At 40.9% G+C, this 21,862-nt stretch overlaps 2 protein-coding genes across 4 annotated transcripts; both read right to left on the bottom strand.

The window, feature by feature from the left end:
- Window positions 1-2,371: 2,371 nt before the first annotated feature.
- LOC133139469 (class I histocompatibility antigen, F10 alpha chain-like) lies at window positions 2,372-11,809 on the bottom strand. Of its 3 annotated transcripts, none has more exons than XM_061259039.1 (7): window positions 11,691-11,809; window positions 9,676-9,930; window positions 8,593-8,859; window positions 6,142-6,432; window positions 4,332-4,442; window positions 4,186-4,245; window positions 2,372-4,097 (listed from the first exon to the last, which is right to left on the bottom strand). In XM_061259039.1, exons 1-6 carry the CDS (start codon window positions 11,743-11,745, stop codon window positions 4,229-4,231), a joined length of 996 nt encoding a protein of 331 aa, XP_061115023.1. In that variant the 5' UTR covers window positions 11,746-11,809; the 3' UTR covers window positions 2,372-4,097; window positions 4,186-4,228. The 3 variants fall into 3 exon arrangements, with proteins under 3 accessions (XP_061115023.1, XP_061115024.1, XP_061115026.1); XM_061259040.1 differs by having other exon boundaries at window positions 9,676-11,274; window positions 11,691-11,808; XM_061259042.1 differs by having other exon boundaries at window positions 9,676-10,757; window positions 11,691-11,808.
- A 1,640-nt stretch (window positions 11,810-13,449) lies between these two features.
- On the bottom strand, window positions 13,450-21,862 carry LOC133139503 (popy class I histocompatibility antigen, alpha chain E-like). The gene is made up of 6 exons (XM_061259081.1): window positions 21,559-21,862; window positions 19,905-20,168; window positions 18,836-19,108; window positions 16,549-16,839; window positions 15,944-16,048; window positions 13,450-13,466 (listed from the first exon to the last, which is right to left on the bottom strand). Exons 1-6 carry the CDS (start codon window positions 21,611-21,613, stop codon window positions 13,450-13,452), a joined length of 1,005 nt encoding a protein of 334 aa, XP_061115065.1. The 5' UTR covers window positions 21,614-21,862.

Below are 21,862 nucleotides of genomic sequence, written 5' to 3'. Positions count from 1 at the left end.
ATTGGCTGCCATGCAGGGCCCCAACCAGCTCGTCAGGAGCATTTGGGGGTTAGGTGTCTTGCTCAGGGACACTCCGACACAGCCCGGGCGGGGGATCGAACCGGCAACCCTCCGACCGCCAGACGACTGCTCTCACTGCCTGAGCCATGTCGCCAAGCTCAGTAATTCCTTTCATAGCTGCAAACTTGCCAACACAAGTCAAAACTCCAACCTGCGTTGAACAACTGAACAGGGAAATCCACCCAAATTTCAGCCTGATATTGCATGACGTGTTGCGTGTGCGTGGTGCACACTTCTGTATCCACTTCGGCTGCCCGAAGGGATCTGGCGATCCGAGAACAACATGCCTTCTTTAATTTGTTTTAAACCCCTCCACCACCTGAAACATTTGACATATATTAACATATAGACATACAATACAACATTTTTGAAAATAAAATGTTTTTGTCCTAGCAAGAGGAATGGCAGCCTCTTAACCACAGACAGAAAATACACCATTTAAATTGCATCATGGCTTACCCAAGACTGACATTTACTGTGTTTACTGTAGCACTACTGGTTACATTGAAACCTACTCTCATTGAACACTATATTACCTGTAGTCCTACTTATTAATACGATTATCTAATCAGCCAATTGTGTGGCAGCAGTGCAACGCATAGAATCATGCAGATACGGGCCAGGAGCTTCAGTTCAAGTTCACATCAACAATCAGAATGGGGAACAAAATGTGATCTAAATGACTTTGACCGTGGAATGATTGTTGGTGCCAGCCAGGTTTGAGTATCTCAGAAACTGCTGATTGCCTGGGATTTTCACACACAACAGTCTCTAGATTTTGCAGAGAATGGTGTGAACAACAAAAAAGATCCAGTTCTGCAGACAGAAACGCGTTAATTAGAAATGTGTTAATTAGGGGTCCGAGGAGAATGACAAGACTGGTCGAAGCTGACACGAAGGTGACAGTAACACAAATAACCACAGATTACAACAGTATGCAGAAGAGCATCTCTGAACACACAACATGTCAAACCTGTGGATAGGCTACATCAGCTGCAGCAGAAGCCTAATACAGCAGCAGAAGTCTAATTAATACCTAATAAAGTAATGACAGTGTGTTTGTCTGCATATATTTCTTGTCCATCATTCATTTTGGAGTCCACTGTACAAAATATGCATTTCTGGATTTTAGCCTCCTCTCCCTGCATGGAGTGATGGCTCTGCAGCAGTACTGAAACAAACAGCTGTTTCCCCCAGGAGGGCAGAGAACATCATGAGAGTGAGGGTGTGTGTGTTCGTGTGTATGTGTGCGCACGTGCATGTGCATGTGCGTGAAGCATGTCCTGCTGTCTCTTCACTGGACAATCCACACACCGCGGGTCACAGCAAGGTCCGTCAACAGACCCTCTCGCTCCAAACCAGACCTGCACCAGCGCAGGCAAGTCTGTAAAATCTGCCATTTCTGTTCACTGACACAAATGTCTGGCTCAACAGAAACTTGAGTTAAGTACTTGAATACAATACAGCGGTTTGCCTACTGGCCTGGCTGCAGTGCTGTTCAATTTAATAAAGTTGGAACAGGTCACCACCTATAGAACCAATTAGAACCTTAAATTGTTCATCAGACCTTGCCACCCTGCATGGTAACGGGCTATCACTCAATCTAAAGAGAGACATCAATCAAAGAAAAATGTTTATTTAGACTTTAGTAAGGTAGTGTCAGGCTTCAGTCCTGGAGGGCTGTAAATGTCTCCTGTTTTCGGTGTGTTGCAGCACTTGTGATTACTTCTAGACATAGATTGGCCATACCTTGATTCCAAAATCTAAACCTGCTAATAGAAAGGAAACCGCAAAAAAAACACTGCTTCCCCCACAAATTTGTGTTTGACACCCTGTTTTAGAGATCTGGAGATTAAAGCATAATGCCTGGGGAAACTGAAGATTGACAAACAATAACTTTTGGGCCGCAGGCAAATGCATATCTCCATCTAGGATTCAAACTGTCCAACTGTCCAAACTGAAGGGAACTTACCACTACATCACACACTGAACACCTTCTCATTTGACAGTTTAGCAACTGACCACAGTGCAAAGCCTCAATTGGACTAGGACTGGAATAGACCTGTTTGTCAGAGGGGGCCGTAGGAATACAGTATAGCAGATAGCAGGTTTGAATAGACTAAACATTAGCCTTAAAGTTACAGAATGCACTACAGTGTCCTTACACATTCTGAGATAACCCACCAAGATGCACATACATATAAGTGTCTCTACAGTACAACAAAAACATCGTAGATTCAGCATCAACAGATTAAAATGGAAAGTAAATGTGAACTGATAAAGTGGATCCATGCAAATAAATAAAGGAAAGTACAATTTTTTAAAATCATTTATTACTTGTACAATAATGAAAAATAATAATAATTAAAAAAGACTGGAAGCTCAAGATAATTTACAATCGGTTACTGTGTGCCTATATTGAGATCCTATCTGAGTTCGATCCTGTTCAGCTTTAACCCCCAAGACAGGTCAGGGATGGGTACCATTGATCTGTGAAGCTTTTCAAACACTCGCCAGATCTCTTTTCCCCACAAACGTGGACAAAGAAAAAAATGAAATATTGCTTACATACGTCCATATACATATATATATTTAAAAAATAATAATTCATGAAGGCAGAATCAATCATCAAACAATGGAACATTATCGAAATACAGATTACTAGGGATTACTTTACAATCCAATATCATTCATCTCATTATAGCCATTATCAATATTACAGATTAGTCACAATGTACTACCCATCACAATTAGCAAATGTGCAAATGCCAAAAATGAGCCAGGCTGATGAAGGAGACTGGTGTCCATTTTCACAAGCCCCAGTACCATGGAGTACCTCTGAATAACACACACAATTTACAAAAGACGTGGCAGAAACTCGCCATAGTTCTTGGGATGTTTTTTGGAATGATGGTTCAAATTGTGAGCATAACAAGACGAGATCATGATTTTTCATGCGTTTTCATGATTATTTTGGATAAATCGGAGTTATTCACATCAGCAAACCATGCATCAGCCAAGAAACAGTTTAAGCATCAGTACAGTTAAAACACAAAATGAAAGAAAATGGCCATTTTAAAATCCAGAAAAGGCATTCAGAAACTGAAATCCAGAAAAGGCATTGAGAAAAATAATTTACATTTAAAACAGTCAGGTATTTCAATCCATATCAGGTCATGTAAGAATTACAGCTCTTTTATTCATATTTCCCACATTTTAGGGGAACAAAAGTAATTGGACAATTGGTTGCACAGCTGTTTCTTGACCAGCCTCAACTCTGAATCATTCGTTCGCACACACACTTGATTATAGGTTATCCCGATGTACTCCAATCAATAAATTAGGCTCCTTCTCCAGCTCTGCCTCTTGGAGACATACAGTAGACACAGATTAGAGGAGTGTAGCAATACTCAAATATAACTACGAAGAGTCAGGAATGTTGAGGATAAAACAAGCCCATAAGAAATACCACAACACACTTTCACATGTTTACTCCAGTAAATATTTTCAACCTTAATCTGAAAGAACCTTATCTAATAAAATATTGAGATAATATATTATCTTTTGACAGTTTTGCAACTCACCACAGTGCAAAGCCTCCACTTGGACTTGGACTGGAATGGTTTGTCAGAAGGGGTCTGCCTACAGTTAGGTTTGCCCACACGTGAAGCTCCTCCCACATTACTTCAAGTGCAGCTCTTAAGACGATTCTCACCTTTAACCTCACCACACCAGAAAGAACACCCAAGGAATATGGCACAGGAGATGACAGAATAGATGTCTCTCTATCATAAAGGCTTGGAGTGCTGGTTGTCCTTCCAGCAGGTTCTCCCATCTCAGCAGAGGACTTGCGAAGAGTTGCCGCTGGGTTCTTGGTAACCTCCCTGATGAAAGTCCTTCTTGCCCGGTTCCTCCATTTGGCTGGACGGCCGTCTCTCACTCTCTCTGTATATGTAGCATATATGTATATGCACAGATAATAGCCTGCATTTGTGGCGTGAAGATAGAGGAGCATGAAGCTGTGTCTGACTCTGAAACTGAGAGGACAAACAAACAGTTATACATCTTCTAAAGTGGCAGAAGAGCATACTGGAGACACTGCTAATGCAATATTTATGCACTTACCTTTAGCAAGCAGCCATGATGCAGGGTAAACTCTCAAGGAGGTCTAGGAAACTGCAGTGTCTGCAAAAAGACAAAATGATAAAAAAAAGATAAAAATGTTTCACCCTTTCCCCATTCAAGACATCCCCATGAGTATTGCCTCTCACCTCTGCGTCTCCTCTTATAGATGACAAATGCAGGGACGGCAAAGACTAGAACCAGCACCAGCACTACAGCCAGAGAACTGATGACTGCAACATCTGAGCCTTCCTCTGGTTCTGTAAAGAGGTAGTAGTAGTGTTAGTGTACTATAGTGACATAATCAGTATATATATGATACATGCAGTGCATCCGGAAAGTATTCACAGAGCTTCACTTTTCTCACATTTTGTTATGTTACAGCCTTATTCCAAAATGGAATAAATTCATTTTGTTCCTCAAAATTCTACACACAACACCCCATAATGACAACATGAAATAAGTTTACAAATTTATAAAAAATAGAAAACTAAGAAATCACATGTACATAAGTATTCACAGCCTTTGCTCAATACTTTGTTGAGGCACCTTTGGCAGCAATTACAGCCTCAAGTCTTTTTGAATATGATGCCACAAGCTTGGCACACCTATCTTTGGGCAGTTTCGCCCATTCCTCTTTGCAGCACCTCTTAAGCTCCATCAGGTTGGATGGGGAGCGTCGGTGCACAGCCATTTTCAGATCTCTCCAGAGATGTTCAATCGGATTCAAGTCTGGGCTCTGGCTGGGCCACTCAAGGACATTCACAGAGTTGTCCTGAAGCCACTCCTTTGATATCTTGGCTATATGCTTTGGGTCATTGTCCTGCTGAAAGATGAACCGTCGCCCCAGTCTGAGGTCAAGGTTTTCATCCAGGATGTCTCTGTACATTGCTGCATTCATCTTTCCCTCAATCCTGACTAGTCTCCCAGTTCCTGCCGCTGAAAAACATCCCCACAGCATGATGCTGCCACCACCATGCTTCCTGGTATTGGCCAGGTGATGAGCGGTGCCTGGTTTCCTCCAAACATGACGCCTGGCATTCATGCCAAAGAGTTCAATCTTTGTCTCATCAGACCAGAGAATTTTGTTTCTCATAGAGTCCTTCAGGTGCCTTTTGGCAAACTCCAGGCGAATTGTCTGTAGACCTCCGAGACAGGATTGTCTCGAGGCACAAATCTGGGGAAGGGTACAGAAAAATTTCTGCTGCTTTGAAGGTCCCAATGAGCACAGTGGCCTCCATAATCCGTAAATGGAAGAAGTTCAGAACCACCACGACTCTTTCTAGAGCTGGCCGCCCGTCTAAACTGAGCAATCGGGGGAGAAGGGCCTTAGTCAGGGAGGTGACCAAGAACCTGATGGTCACTCTGTCAGAGCTCCAGCGTTGCTCTGTGGAGAGAAGAGAACCTTCCAGAAGGACAACCATCTCTGCAGCAATCCACCAATCAGGCCTGTATGGTAGAGTGGCCAGATGGAAGCCCCTTTGACTTCATGCTTGGTTTGTGCACCAACATGCACTGTCAACTGTGGGACCTTATATAGACAGGTGTGTGCCTTTCCAAATCATGTCCATTCAACTGAATTTACCACAGGTGGACTCCAATTAAGTTGTAGAAACATCTCAAGGTTGATCAGTGGAAACAGGAAGCACATGAACTCAATTTTGAGCTTCATGGCAAAGGCTGTGAATACTTATGAATATGTGATTTCTTAGTTTTTTATTTTTAATATATTTGCAAAAATTTCAAAAAAACTTCTTTCATGTTGTCATCACGGGGTGTTGTGTGTAGAATTTTGAGGGAAAAAATGAATTTATTCCATTTTGGAATAAGGCTGTAACATAACAAAATGTGGGAAAAGTGAAGCGCTGTACTTTCCCAATGCACTGTATATATATTCTTCCACTCTATCGCAATGGTTCCACAATAATGTGTTGCAGAGTATATAATTATCTGAATTACCCCAGTTAATGTCCAGCTTGTTGTCCAGTGTAAGGTGTGTGACAGAGCAGGTGTAATGATGTCTCTCTCTCAGTTCCTCTGAACGGATACTCAGGGTCCTCCTTGTCTGGTAGGTCCCGTCTCCATTGGGTAACACCTCCCCCAGAATCAGCGCCTCATCTGGGATGGGATGCCCGTCTCTCAGCATGGTCAGGTTGATGTGTCGGGGGTAGAAGCCCGTGGCCAGACAGCTCACCTTCATTTCTCCAGTCTCAGTGCATGGCTTGTGGATCAGCCTGACTCTGGGGCGCTCTGAAGGGGGAGACAGCAGTGCATTAGCCAGAGAAAGGGCAGTTATACAGCAATGCAGGGAAGCACCGGTTCCTTACATGGAATAAAAATGTACACCATTTTGTTAGAAAAGGACTGTTACATAAATGTAACTACTGCACAGCGTAGCACCCACAGTACTGCAACATACACTCACTGAGCACTTTATTAGGAACACCTCTATGCCTACTTATTATGTAACCAGCCAATCGAGTGGCAGCAGTGCAATGCATAAAATCATGCAGATGCAGGTCAGGAGCTTCAGTTAATGTTCACATCAACCAGAATGGGGGAAGTATTTCTGGTTTGAGTATTTCTGTAACTGCTGAAATCCTGGCATTTTCACGGACAACAGTCTCTAGCGTTCACTCAGACTATTTTGCAAAACAAAAAACATGGACAGAAACACCTTGTTGATGAGAGAGAATGGCCAACAGAGAATGGTCAAACTGGTTCGAGCTGACAGAATGGCTACGCTAACTAAGATAACTACTACGTACAATTGTGGTGAGCAGAAAAGCATCTCAGAATGCACAACACATCGAATCTTGAGGCGGATGGGCTACAACAGCAGAAGACCACGTCAGGTTCCACTTCTGTCAGCCAAGAACAGAAAGCTGATGCTGCAATGGGCACAGGTTCACCAAAACTGGACAGTTGAAGACTGGAAGACGTAGCCTGGTCTGATTAATCTCGATTTCTGCTGATGCATACAGATGGCAGGGTCAGAATTTGGTGCCAACAGTATGAATCCATGGATCCAACCTGCCTTGTGTCAATAGTCCAGGCTGCTGGTGGTGATGTAATGGTGTGGGGAATGTGTTCTTGGCACACTTTGGGTCTGTTAATACCAATCGATCATCACTTGGAATGCCACATACTATTTGAGTTTTATTGCTGACCATGTACATCCCTTCATAGCCACAATATACTCATCTTCTAATGGCTACTTCCAGCATGATAATGTCACAAAGCAAGTCGTCTCAAACTGGTTTCATGAACATGACAATGAGTTCAGTGTTCCTCAGTGGCCTTCCCAGTCACTGGATCTGAATCCAATAGAACACCTTGTGGGTGGGATGTGATAGAACAGAAGACAAATCTGAAGAAATTGTGTGAGGCAATCATGTCATGGAACAGAATCAAATTTTTTTTTTTTGGAATCCATTCCACAAAGAATTGAGGCTGTTTTTAGAGCAAAAGGACCAGTGCTCAGTGGATGTACGAAGCCACTGCTATCCAGAAAAGGCAGTCAGAAAATATTTTTACATTTACACAAAAAGGTTGGATCCAGGATATTCTCCATGTAGATGATGGGGACTACATCATATACCTTGATAACAAAATTATTTAAAACGTATTAAATTCCAAATGTGATTAAATGTAAATGTATTGGGACAGTGACACAATTTTAGTTGTTTTGGCTCTGAAGGTATTTAAATCCATATCAGGTGTGTGTAGGAATTACAGCCCTTTTAGAGCTATATATTCCCCATATTTTCAAGCAGTGGTTTTTCAAAAAGTGTGCTGTGTGGCAAGGTGAAGCGTGCCTTGGATTTTTGAAGGACCAAATACATTTTTAAATAGCCATACTAAAAAATCTTTTTATATGCTCTGGTATTGTTTCTTAACAATGAAAAACATTAGGCCATAAGCACTTATTTCTAACTTCTACTTCGGATTCCTATTTATTTAGTTTGACCACAGAAAGAAATGGGGGAGGGGGGAATATTACTTTGCTGTACATCAACATTAGATTTTTTCATAAATGGTGTGTGTGTTCGTGTGTGTTGTGCAGTCATTGCATTTGGATACTTTAGAAGATATGGAGTTACTTCAGAATAAAAAGTTATATTCACCTGACTCATTGAAGCTCTAGCAAGTAAATCACCTGGGTCTGGGCCTTAGTAATCATCTTTTTTAAAGTAACAAAGAATGATCCAAAAGGGTTCTCAATTTTTTGCACAGGGCCCTTTTCCTTTATTATCATGTATAAAGAGCAAAAGATTTTTGCACCCCACTGTATGTCTGCCATTATTGCCACAGGTTATGTAACAGTCCAGCAATTCCAAACTGTACAGTATAAAGACAGGGTATAAAGAACATGTGCTTTAGTTAGGCATTTGTGGAAAGTTACTTTACCTTTTCTAAACACAATGTTCTCCTCTTTCTCCATATAGTACTTCAGTGTTTTGATACAAATAGGCTGATAAACATTTGTATAATCCATTAGATAGGATTCTTCTTTCTTTGTGGTCCACATAAGCTGTGGCCATAGAGGGTTGACTGTGCAAGCATGCATGTCGTAATGTGTCACTTCAACTCCATCATAAGCTTCCCAAACCATGACCAGGCTGGGCTTGTCATTGTCCAGCATACATCTACCCATCCCCTGATGAACATGAACTCCTTCAAAACAAAGAGAATAAAAGAGGCAAATAAGCCAAGAGTCAAACATCAACCTATTTACTTTCTTGATATGATTTAATTAAAATGCAATGTGAATATTTGTAGTTTAGTACCCTCATCAATTTCATGTGTGGCCTAAAGAATACAGTTATATATCAGACTTTGTTGAATGTGCAACATCTATTGAAAATGTCCAATGCCAAAACTTTGAACATTCATTCATAAAGAAGCATTCTTAAAGCCCTCTGTCTTACTACTAGCTGTGATTGGAACTAATTTCAGTGAATGTACCAATTAATGCTGGTTTATATTTCATCAGGAGACCGTCACTGCAACCAGTTTATACTTCAGAAATAAAATATATTCTTAATTAAACAATGACAATTGCAATGTTGGGCAACATTGGAACATTCATCAACATTCTGCGATTTCAGTATAAACCAGCCTTTACCCTACATTTACTGGATTTATTCAGCCCTGCTATCGTCCTTTTTACTGCAGGTGCTATAACTGGCTTTAAGGGTCAACCTGCATATGGGCTTCATCTATCATTTTTGAGCTGTGGTTTTTTAAATCCCAGATTTCTTTGTTGTTTCCCACAATTAATTCAGATTAGAGGGTCATCCAGTCTCTGAACAATCCTCTGACTGAGCAAACAGGAAATGTACCCGTATGACCAGCCACCATGCTGTGGAGAAACCATTGCCCTTCTGTATAATACTTTAATGAAGTATCATGTGGCAGTACAGGCCACATCCACATTCAAAAGACCAACATGTACATGTCAAACATCTGGTAGTGTGGCACTCAGCTCACCTGCAGCATGATTGGAGAGGAGGTTTACACGGTGTGCTGGACTTCTCATGTAATTATAAATGTCTTCCATCACAATCTTTGCACCTTCAAGGATAATATCTGGAACATTTCTTGGTTGGCTTCGAAAGATCACTGTCTTCATGTTGTGTTCATAGTATAGCACCTGAATATCATCCAACATAACCACTACACTGAATTCTGGGAATTGGGTCTGTCCATATATAAATGTTGCAAATGCCCAGAGAGAGTGTGACCCTGTGGGGAACATCAACAATCATTAGTAGTGTTGTGAAGGCAGGATAATATTTGTTTAATGACCAGAAATATGTATTGCATTATATTCTAAGGACTTTCCTATACAACTGGAAACATGTACTGCACATACAGCACTAAATCCTTAGGTCTGCAATCAAACTTTGCAAGGACAACTGTCTGTGTGTGTGTGTCTATGTCAGTGAATAAAGTAATCTTACATTTTATTTCCACGTAACAGATAATATAAAGGACTACATAAAAATAAACTCCAAAAGAAAATACACACTAAGAATGAAAGGGAAAGATTAATCTCTCGCTTCAAGGCTTCATTCATAAACTTTGAAGTCCAAGCCAGGGTCCAGACTGGGTCTAACAGGTAACCAGTTGGGGTGAATTGTTAGGTACAGTAGAAATAAATATGACAAATAAAACTGCTTTGTCACTACAGTGGCAAACTGGCCATAATTTCTTACTGGATAAAATTAGACACATTAACACTAAACTCATTCATATTCATATTTTAGGGCGGCACGGATGGTGCAGTGGGAAGGGCAAGGAGGTCCTGGGTTCGAATCCCTGTCAGCCAGGGCCTCTCCTTGCGCAGTTTGCATGTTCTCCCCGTGTCTGCATGGGTTTCCTCCGGGTACTCTGGTTTCCTCCCACAGTCCAAAGACATGCAGGTTAGGCTGATTGGAGAGTCTAAATTGCCCATAGGTATGAGTGTATGAGTGAACGGTGTGTGTGCCCTGCGATGGACTGGCGACCTGTCCAGGGTGTATTCCTGCCTTTCGCCCAATGTATGCTGGGATAGGCTCCCCCCTGCGACCCTGTTCAGGATAAGCGGGTTAGGAAAATGAATGAATGAAAATTATTTTAATAAGCCAATTGAATATTACAATTATTCATGTCATATAAAAAACACAACTGGATTCAACATTGAAATTGGTGCTGTTTCATTCGGGTAATTCTGATTAATTAGTGCTTAATTGGAGTTAATCGGGCGTACAAATCATAGCTTAGACCTCCATTGCTACGGCTGAACTCTCTTTACATTGCATTTACATTCATTGCTTTAATAGAAGATTTGGTGAATGGCGTAGGTACTAGGAGAGAGCGCATCTTCAAAGACTGAGCCAATTTCTTTGTTGAGGCTCACGAGTCGGTAATGACCAGAGACGGTATAAAAATGGTTTCGACTGCCCAGGCACCTCCTTCTGAGTTTGTGCACACTGGAGCCAGAAGATCCACGCAATGGTCCTGTCCAGTACCAGAACATGTCCAGGTGCTTTCCGTCTTAACCTTCTTGGGGACTGACAACAACTTTCATATCAAGCAGGTTATCAGCTGAAATCAGATCAACTTAGCCTGTCGGTACATGCATTGCTCGGGAAGGCGATTCAGCACAAATATGTCGATTACATTATGTTACAAATTAAAATTAATACCTTTGACTACCGTTATACCTCCTTTGTATGAACTGGCTTTGGTTTTACAGTAATAGGCTATTAGGCTATTCGTTGTTTTTTTTTTATATTAGACATTTGCATGAAAGCAAGTAGGGTAAAAGTTAAATTCGCTAAGTAAACCCATTCCTATGGAAATTAATGCTACTTAACCTCATAAACATCCACAGCTGTCAAGTGTGTGGTTTCCTTTCAACTAAGTTAGTGCTTTACTTTCGATTTCAATTTTCATGAATAAATGGCTATAGGTAGCATGTGAGCATTTGCATCAAGTACATAAATAACGAGAAGTTTTACCTGTCTTTACAGCTGTAGCCTGTAACAGAAAAAGAAGCACAGTAATTCCTTTCATAGCTTCGAACTTCTCAGAAAGCCAACACAAGTCAAAACTCCTGGGCTGTGTTTTGCACTCTACGTTGAACTGTATACGGAAATCCCCCCAAATTTCCGCCGCATGACGTAACTCATCTAAAAGGCAGGACATTTTTTTAAATCCCTCCAACACCTGAAACATTTGACATATATTAACATATAGACATACAGCACAACATTTTTGAAAATACAATGCTTTTGTCCTCGCAAGAGGAATGGCAGCCTCTTAGCCACAGACAGAAAATACACCGTGTAAATTCCATCATGGCTTACCCAAGACTGACATTGGAACATTTACTGTATCATGGGTCTACTCGCACTACCGGTTACATTGAAATCTATTTTAATTGATCACTAAATTATCTGTACACCTATTTATTCATGCAATTATCTAATCAGCCAATTGTGTGGCAGCAGGGCAATGCATAGAATCATGCAGATACGGGTCAGGAGCTTCAGTTCAAGTTCACATCAACAATCAGAATGAGGAACAAAACGTGATCTCAATGACTTTGACCGTGGAATGATTGTTGATGCCAGACAGGGTGGTTTGAGTATCTCAGAAACTGCTGATTGCCTGGGATTTTCACACACAACAGTCTCTAGATTTTGCAGAGAATGGTGTGAACAACAAAAAAGATCCAGTTCTGCAGACAGAAATGCTTAATTAATTAGAAATGTGTTCATTAGGGGTCCAAGGAGAATGACCAGACTGGTCGAAGCTGACGGGAAAGTGACAGTAACACAAATAACCACACATTACAAAAGTGGTATGCAGAAGAACATCTCTGAACACACAACATGTCAAACCTATAAGAGGATAGGCTACATCAGCTGCAGCAGAAGCCTAATACAGCAGCAGAAGTCTAATTAATACCTAATAAAGTGCTGACAGTGTGTTTGTGTGCATATATTTCTTGCCCATCATTCATTTTGGAGTCCACTATACAAAATATGCATTTCTGGATTTTACCTTCCTCTCCCTGTATGGAGTGATGGCTCTGCAGCAGTACTGAAACAAACAGCTGTTTCCCTCAGGAGGGCAGAGAACATCATGAGGGTGAGGATATGCGTGTGTGTGCACGCGTGTGTGTGTGTGTGCATGCTTGTGAAGCATGTCCCACTGTCTCTTCACTGGACAATCCACACACCGCGGGCCACAGCAAGGTCCGTCAACAGATCCTCTCGCTCCAAACCACAGACTTGCCTGGTGCAGGCAGGCAAGTCTGAAATCTAAAGTCTGCCATTTCTGTCCACTGACACAAATGTCTGGCTCAACAGAAACTTGAGTTAAGTACTTGAATACAATACAGTTTCTACAACAGTTTGCCTACTGGCCTGGCTGCAGTGCTGTCCAATTTAATAAAGTTGGAACAGGTCACCACCTATAGAACCAATTAGAACCTTAAATTGTTCATCACACCTTGCCACCCTGCATGGTAACGGGCTATCACATTATCTAAAGAGCGACACCAATCAAAGAAAGAAGAATGTTTATTTAGACTTTAGCAAGGTGGTCAGACTTTAGTCCTGGAGGGCTGTAAATGTCTCCTGTTTTCAGTGTGTTGCAGCACTTGTGATTACTTCTCGTCATAGATTGGCCATACCTTGATTCCAAAACCTAAACCTGCTAGAAAGGAAACAGCAAAAAATTCTCTTTTGACAGTTTAGCAACTCAATTGGACTAGGACTGGAATAGACCTGATTGACAGAGGGGGTCCGCCATAGAGAACAGCCGTAGGAATACAGTACAGCAGATGGCAGGTTTGAACAGACTAAACATTGGCCTTAAAGTTCCAGAATGCACTACAGTGTCCTTACACACTCTGAAATAACCCTCCAAGATGCACATACATACAAGTGTCTATATAGTACAACAAGGACATCATAGATTCAGCATCAACACAGATTGAAATGGAAAGGAAATGTGAACTGATGTCCCATTAAAGTTGATCCAAGCAAATAAATCAAGGAAAGTACATTTGTTGCCATTTTTTTCATCATTTATTCGTTGTACAATTATGAAAAATAATAAAAATTTAAAAAGACTGGAAGCTCAAGATTATTTACAATCGGTTTATGTGTGCCTGTATTGAGATCCGATCTGAGTTTGATCTCTCAGTCCGATCCAGTTCAGCTTTCACCCCCAAGACAGGTCAGGGATGAGTACCCTTGATCTGTGAAGCTTTTCAAACACTCGCCAGATCTCTTTTTCCCACAAAAAAAGAGGGGGCGACATGGCTCAGGCAGTAAGAGCAGTCGTCTGGCAGTCGGAGGGTTGCTGGTTCGATCCCCCTCCCGGGCTGTGTCAAAGTGTCCCTGAGCAAGACACCTAACCCCCAATTGCTCCTGACGAGCTGGTTGGGGCCTTGCATGGCAGCCAATCGCCGTCGGTGTGTGAGTGTGTGTATGAATGGGTGAATGGAGAAGCATCAATTGTACAGCGATTTGGATAAAGGCGCTATATAAATGCCTGCCATTTACCACAAACGTGGACAAAGAAAAAAATGAAACATTACTTACATACATCCATATACAAAGCAGAATCATTCAAGTATCAAAATACAGATTGCTAGGGATTACTTTACAATCCAATATCATTCATCTCATTATAACCATTATCAATATTACAGATTAGTCCCAAGGTACTACCCATCACAATTAGCAAATGTGCAAATGTCAGAAATGAGCCAGGCTGATGAAGGAGACTGGTGTCCATTTTCACAAGCCCCAGTACCATGGAGTACCTCTGAATCACACACAATTTACAAAAGACGTGGCAGAAACTCGCCATAGTTCTTGGGATCCGACCGTGTTTTTTGGTATGATGGTTAAAATTGTGAGCATAACAAGATGAGGTCCTCTTTGAATATGCGTTTTCATGATTCTTTTGGATAAATCGTTATTTATCCAAAAGTTATTCACATCAGCCTGAAACAGTTTAAGCATCAGTACCGTTAAAACACAAAATGAAAGAAACGGTTATTTTAAAATCCAGAAAAGGCATTCAGAAAAATAATTTACATTTAAAACAGTCAGCTCTGAAGGTATCTCAATCCATATCAGGTCATGTGTGTAAGAATTACAGTTCTTTTATTCATATTTCCCACATTTTAGGGGAACAAAAGTAATTGGACACTTGGCTGCTCAGCTGTTTCTTGGCCAGCCTCATCTCTGAATCATTCGTTCGCACACACACTTGATTATAGGTTATCCCAATGTACTCCAATCAATAAATCTGCCTCTTAAAGACATACAGTAGACAGAGATTAGAGGACTATAGCAATACTCAAATATAACTACTAAGAGTCAGGAATGTTGAGGATAAAACAAGCCCATAAGAAATACCACAACAGCTTCGCACTTTCACTTTCACATGTATACTCCAGTAAATATTTTCAAACTTAATCTGAAAGAACCTTATCTAATTAAATATTGAGAGAATATATTATCTTTTGACAGTTTTGCAACTCACCACAGTGCAAAGCCTCCACTTGGACTTGGACTGGAATGGTTTGTCAGAAGGGGTCTGCCTACAGTTAGGTTTGCCCACACGTGAAGCTCCTCCCACATGACTTCAAGTGCAGCTCTTAAGACGATTCTCACCTTTAACCTCATCACACCAGAAAGAACACCGCAGGAATATGGCACAGGAGATGACAGGATAGACGTCTCTCTATCATAAAGGCTTGGAGTGCTGCTTAGATGGTTGTCCTTCCAGCAGGTTCTCCCATCTCTGCAGAGGACTTACAAAGAGTGGCCGCTGGGTTCTTGGTAACCTCCCTGATGAAAGTCCTTCTTGCCCGGTTCCTCCATTTGGCTGGACGGCTGTCTCTCTCTCTGTATATGTAGGCTATATGTTGATGCACAGATAATAGCCCGCACTTGTGGCGTGAAGATAGAGGAGCATGAAGCTGTGTCTTCTGACTCTGAAACTGAGAGGACAAACTATCAGTGATACATCTTCTAAAAGGGCAGAAGAGCATACTCTACTGTAAACACAGCTGAAGATAAGTGCAATACTTTTTCACTTACCTTTAGCAAGCAGCCATGATGCAGAGTCAATTCCCAGGGAGGTCAAGGAAACTACAAAGTGACTGCAAAAAGACAAAATGATCAAGATACAAATGTTTCACCCTTTCCCCATTCAAGACATCCCCATGAATATTGCTTCTCACCTCTGCGTCTCCTCTTATAGATGACAAATAAAAGGATGGTAAAGACAAGAACCAGAACCAGCACTACAACCAGAGAACTGATGACTGCAACATCTGAGCCTTCCTCTGGTTCTGTAAAGAGGTAGTAGTAGTGTTAGTGTACTATAGTGACATAATCAGTATATATATTATACACAGGCCATGGCGTTCATCTTCAAACTACCTCAAGCTACCAGTCTTAACAAAAATAATTGGGCAAAATATTCTTCCACTTGGTGGCACGGATGGTGCAGTGGGTAGCACTGCCGCCTCACAGCAAAGAGGTCCTGGGTTCGAATCCCGGTCGGCCGGGGCCTCTCCGTGCGGAGTTTGCATGCTCCGGGTACTCCGGTTTCCTCCCACAGTCCAAAGACATGTAGGTTAGGCTGATTGGAGAGTCTAAATATACCATAGGTATGAGTGTGTGAGTGAATGGTGTGTGTGCCCTGTGATGTATGCTGGGATAGGCTCCAGCCCCCCTGCGACACTATTCAGGATAAGCGGGTAAGGATAATTAATTAATTATTCCACTCTATCCCAATGAGTCTACAATAATGTGTTGCAGAGCATATAATTGTCTGAATTACCCCAGTTTATGTCCAGCTTGTTGTCCAGTGTAAGATGTGTGACAGAGCAGGTGTAATGATGTCTCTCTCTCAGTTCCTCTGAACGGATACTCAGGGTCCTCCTTGTCTGGTAGGTCCCGTCTCCATTGGGCAACACCTCCCCCAGAATCAGCTCCTCATCTGGGATGGGATGCCCATCTCTCAGCATGGTCAGGTTGATGTGTCGGGGGTAGAAGCCCGTGGCCAGACAGCACATCTTCATTTCTCCAGTCTCAGTGCGCGGCTTGTGGATCAGCCTGACTCTGGGGCGCTCTGGAGGGGGAAACAGCAGTGCATTAGCCAGAGAAAGGGCAGTTATACAGCAATGCAGGGAAGCACAGGTTCCTCACATGGGATTAAACTGTAAATTTTGTTAGAAAAGGACTGCACAGCGTAGCACCCACAGGAATGCAACATACACTTACTGAGCACTTCATTAGGAACACCCATATGCCTACTTATTCATGTGATTATCGAATCAGCCAATCCGCCTTGTGTTAACATTCCAGGCTGGTGGCGGTGGTGTAATGGTGTTTTCTTGGCAAACTTTGGGTCTGTTAATACCAATCAATCATCTCTTGAATGCCGCATCCGATTTGAGCTTTATTGCTGACCATGTGCATCCCTTCATGGCCACAATGTACTCATCTTCTAATGGCTACTTCCAGCATGATAATGCCCTATGTCACAAAGCAAGTCGTCTCAAACTGGTTTCATGAACATGACAATGAGTTCAATGTTCTTCAGTGGCCTTCAGTGGCCTTCTTAGTCACCGGATCTGAATCCAATAGAACACCTTGTGGATGGGCTGTGATAGAACAGAAGACAAATCTGAAGAAATTGTGGGAGGCAATGATGTCATGGAACAGAATCTCCAAAAAAAGAATTTAAATATCTTGTGGAATCCATTCCACAAAGAATTGAGGCTGTTATGAGAGCAAAAGGACCAGTGCTCAGTAGGTGTACAAAGCCACTGCTATCCAGAAAAGGCAGTCAGAAAATATTTTTACATTTATATTTAAAACAAAACAAAGGGCAGGTTGGATCCAGGATACTCTCCATGTAGATGATGGGGACTACAACATAAACCATGATAACAAAATGATTTAAAATGTATTAAATGTCAAGTTAAATGTGAATGTATTGGGACAGTGACACAATTTTGGTTGTTTTGGCACTGTATTCTAGCATATTGGATTGGAAAATAAACAATGAAGATGAATGAGATTAAAGCACTGTCAGCTCCCAAGGTATTTAAATCCATATCAGGTGTGTGTAGGAATTACAGACCTTTCATAGCTACATATTCCCTATATTTTCAGGCAGTGGCTTTCAACAGTGTGCTGTGTGGCAAGGTCAAGTGTGCCTTGGATTTTTGAAGGACCAAATACATTTTTATATAGCCATGCTAAAAAATCATTTTATATGCTCTGGTATTGTTTCTTAACAATGTACAACGTTAGGTCATAAGCACTTATTTATAACTTCTACCTTAGATTCTTATTTAGTCTATTTGGCTGCGGAAAGAAATGGGGGAGGGGGGATTATTACTTTGCATTACTTTGTATTACTTACAACCAGGCAATAGCATTGCAGACAAGACATATTGTAGCAGTGTTAACACTCAGCGTAGTTTTACATTGATTTCAGTGTTGTACAATGGACAGGTTGCACATATGTTAAGACCGGTGCTCATTCCATGTTGTGCAATTTCTTGCTACAATCTATTTCTGTAAATCTTTTTCATAAATGGTGTGTTTGTATGTGTGCAGAGTTTGTATTAACACAGTATATAATAGGCAGTTTGATGGAGGAAATGAATCATCTTCATTCTGAAATCCTTGGACAACTGTTTAGAGGAACCTATGGTTGTTGACATGAGACAGAACAGCCACTGCAGTTGGATACTTCAGAAGTCATGGGAATTTCAGCGCTGGAATTAGACTCACTGAAGCCCTAATGAGTAAATCACCTGGGTCTGGGCCTTAGTGATCATATTTTTTAAAAGTAACAAATAATAATCCAAAAGGGTTCCCATACTTTCGCACAGGGCCTTTTCTCCTTATTTTTTCATGTATAAACAGTAAAAAATGAAAATAAAAAGCAATCTTGCTTTAGAATTTCAGAAAGGTCTCATGTCCCAAATTTCTGCACCCCACTGCTATTATGGCCACAGGAAATGTAACAGTCCAGCAATTCCAAACTTTACAGGATATCAGGGTATAAAGAACATGTGCTTTAGTTAGGTGTTTGTAGAAGGTTACTTTACCTTTTCTTAACACAATGTTCTTCTCTTTCTCCAGATAGTACTTCAGCGTTTGGATACAAATAGGCTGATAAATATTTATATATATCATTTGACAGGTTTTTTCTTTCAGTGTGGACCACATAAGCTGTGGCCATAGAGGGTTGACTGTGCGATTATGTATGTCGTAACGTGTCACTTCTGTTCCATCATAAGCTTCCCACCCCATGAGTGGGCTGGGCTTGTCATTGTCATTGTCCAGCACACATCCACCCAGCTTTTGATGAACATGAACTCCTTCAAAACAAAGAAAAAAAGAAGCAAATGAGCTAAGAGTCTCAAACATCAACCTACTTCCTTGACATGCTTTCATGAAAATGCAATGAGAATATTTGTAGTCTAGTGCCCTCCTCAATTGCATTCGTGATCTAAAGAATATAAATATCAGATTTTGTTGAATGTGCAACATCTATTGAAAATGTCCAATGCCAAAACTTTGAATATTCGTTCATAAAGAAACATTCTTAATGCCCTCCGTCTTACTACTAGTTGTAACTAACTTCTGTGAATGTACCTGTAAAGGCTGGTTTATATTTTGTTGGGCAACTATCGCTGCAACCAGTTTATACTTCATAAATTAAATATATTTTTAATTAAACAATGTCCATTGCAATGTTGGGCACCATTAGAACGTTCATGAACATTCTGCGAGTTCAGTTGAGTGATGGAGTATAAACCAGCCTTGACCTTACATTTACTGGATTTATTCAGCTCTACTATCATCCTTTTTATTGCAGATGCTGTAACTGGCTCTATGTGTCAACCTGCATATGGGCTTCATCTATCATTTTTGAGCTGTGCTTTTTTTAATCCCAGATTTTTTTTATCGTTTCCCACAATTAATTCAGATTAGAGGGTCATCTAGTCTCTGAACAGTCCTCTGACTGAGCAAACAGGAAATGCACAAGTATGGCCAGCCACCATGCTGTAGAGCAACCACTGCCCTTCTTTAATGAAGTATCATGTGGGCCACATCCACATTCAAACGACCAACCTGTACATGTCAAACATCTGGTTGTTGCACTAAGCTCACCTTCAGTGTGATTGGAGAAGAGGTTTACACGATGGGCTGGATTTCTCATGGAATTATATGTGTCTTCCATCACACTGTTTGCACCTTCAAGGATAAAATCTTCAACAACATTTGTTGAGCTTGGTTGGCTTCGAGAGAGCCATTTCTTTATGTTGCGGTCATAGTAGAGCACCTGAAGATCATCCAACATAACCACTCCACTGAATTCTGGGAATTGGGTCTGTCCGTATATAAATGTTGCAAATGCCCAGAGAGAGTGTGACCCTGTGGGGAAACATCAATAATCATTAGTAGAGTAGTGAAGGCAAGAGAATATTTGTTTCATGACCAGAAATATGCATTGCATTACATTCATAAGACTTTCCTATACAACTATACTGCACATGCCGCACTAAATCCTGTATGTGTGTACGTGTCTATGTCAGGGAACCTTACATTTAGATCTAAATAATCTCAGTAATCTTACATTTTATTTTCACTGAACTGATAATATAAAGGACTACATAAAAATAAACTCCAAAAGAAAATACATGTTAAGAATGAAATTAAAGATTAATCTCTAGCTTCAAGGCTTGAGACTTCATTCATAAACTTTTAAATCCACGGCACGGGACATTGGAAATATATCACTGTTGCCCTCCTGGGTAATTGACAAATAATAGGAATTATTATTGGTGGTACCTATGTTTAGGTAAGGTGGACTGCATTGACATAAGAAAGAGAGAAACCCTCCTATTCATGTTCAATTTGAATGTGTTATAAAAAAAAAAACATTTCTTTTCGGACTTTTTTTCTGGTGGATGCACCAAGTAATAAACCTGGGTTCCAATAATTATGGAACCTTATGGAACCCTCTTAATTATTTCCCATAAAACATATTAGTTTAAGCATGAATTCTAATTCTAATTTAGAAGTAAATCGAAATTAAGGGCGGCCACTTCCCCCATCTCACCCTACCAGATTGACCACTAAAGACCAGGGGTCTTAACAGTGTCTCTTAGCGCTTTACGAAGACTCTCTAAGGTTTACCTCACTAAAGTTGTTTACTTTTCTACGGTTGTTCACCGAATTATCACTAGGCCCATAGACTCGCTCTAAGATCGATTATGCACTCCATGCAGCGACTGATTTGACTGCGTTATGAGAGGAAGTACTGTTATTTATGAATAAAACACTGCAGGAATACTTACATATTTGCATTGATCACGACTGGTGGGAACGTATTAGTCGAATTAAAAACGTACAAACTAAATTATCCAACCGTATATCTAATTTTCGCCAAATAGTATATACGGTAAGTGATACGGTTAGTGCCTACACCATCTTGCAATACGCATTCTTTGGCATGTCCTGTTTTATTTACATTATTTTAATATCTTTGTCATAGTGCCTTAAATTAGGGTGACCAAACGTTCTCTTTTACCCGGACATGACCTCTTTTTGGGTCCGAAAAAATCTGTCCGGGGGGGGGTTTTACAAATTCCTTCAAATGTCGGGGTTTTTGCTTTGCTTGTTCCACAGACCATTCCCCTTTTGAGTGAAGTGCGTGGTTCCCTTTCAACTAAGTTAGTGCTTTACTTTCAATTTTCATGAATAAATGGCTATAGGTGACGTGAGCATTTGCATCAAGTACATAAATAACTAAAAGTTTTACCTGTGTTAACATCTGTAGCCTGCAACAGAAAAAGAAGCGCAGTAATTCCTTTCATAGCTTCGAACTTTTCAGAAAGCCAACACAAGCCAAAACTCCTCGACTAACTGTTTTTTCCACTCCACTGTTCAGGGAAACCCCCGACAGCGACGACGATTGGCTACTACAGTGGTCCTGTAATAAGTTTTTAAAAAAACAACGTAACCACACGCCTTTCAGTCACATACTCCATGATGTAGCTCATCTAAAAGGCAGGACGACATTTCTAAAATAAAAAAAAATTAAAATCCCTCCACCATCTGAAACA

Source organism: Conger conger, chromosome 10 (genome assembly GCF_963514075.1).
Source record: "Conger conger chromosome 10, fConCon1.1, whole genome shotgun sequence".
Lineage (NCBI taxonomy): Eukaryota > Metazoa > Chordata > Actinopteri > Anguilliformes > Congridae > Conger > Conger conger.
The sequence above is the reverse complement of the archived record's forward strand: the minus strand, read 5'-3'. Positions and strand labels throughout refer to the sequence as shown.

Bases quoted from the DNA above. Each gene is read 5' to 3' on its own strand.
- LOC133139469 (XM_061259039.1), bottom strand. From the start codon at position 11,745: ATGAAAGGAATTACTGTGCTTCTTTTTCTGTTACAGGCTACAGCTGTA. The intron at 9,931-11,690 runs GTAAAACTTCTC...TGTTCCCCACAG, and splicing joins GGCTACAGCTGTAAAGACAG to GGTCACACTCTCTCTGGGCA. The intron at 8,860-9,675 runs GTGAGCTGAGTG...TTTGTTTTGAAG, and splicing joins CCTCTCCAATCATGCTGCAG to GAGTTCATGTTCATCAGGGG.
- LOC133139503 (XM_061259081.1), bottom strand. From the start codon at position 21,613: ATGAAAGGAATTACTGCGCTTCTTTTTCTGTTGCAGGCTACAGATGTT. The intron at 19,109-19,904 runs GTGAGCTTAGTG...TTTGTTTTGAAG, and splicing joins CTTCTCCAATCACACTGAAG to GAGTTCATGTTCATCAAAAG. The intron at 16,049-16,548 runs GTAATTCAGACA...TTACAGAACCAG, and splicing joins CAAGCTGGACATAAACTGGG to AGGAAGGCTCAGATGTTGCA.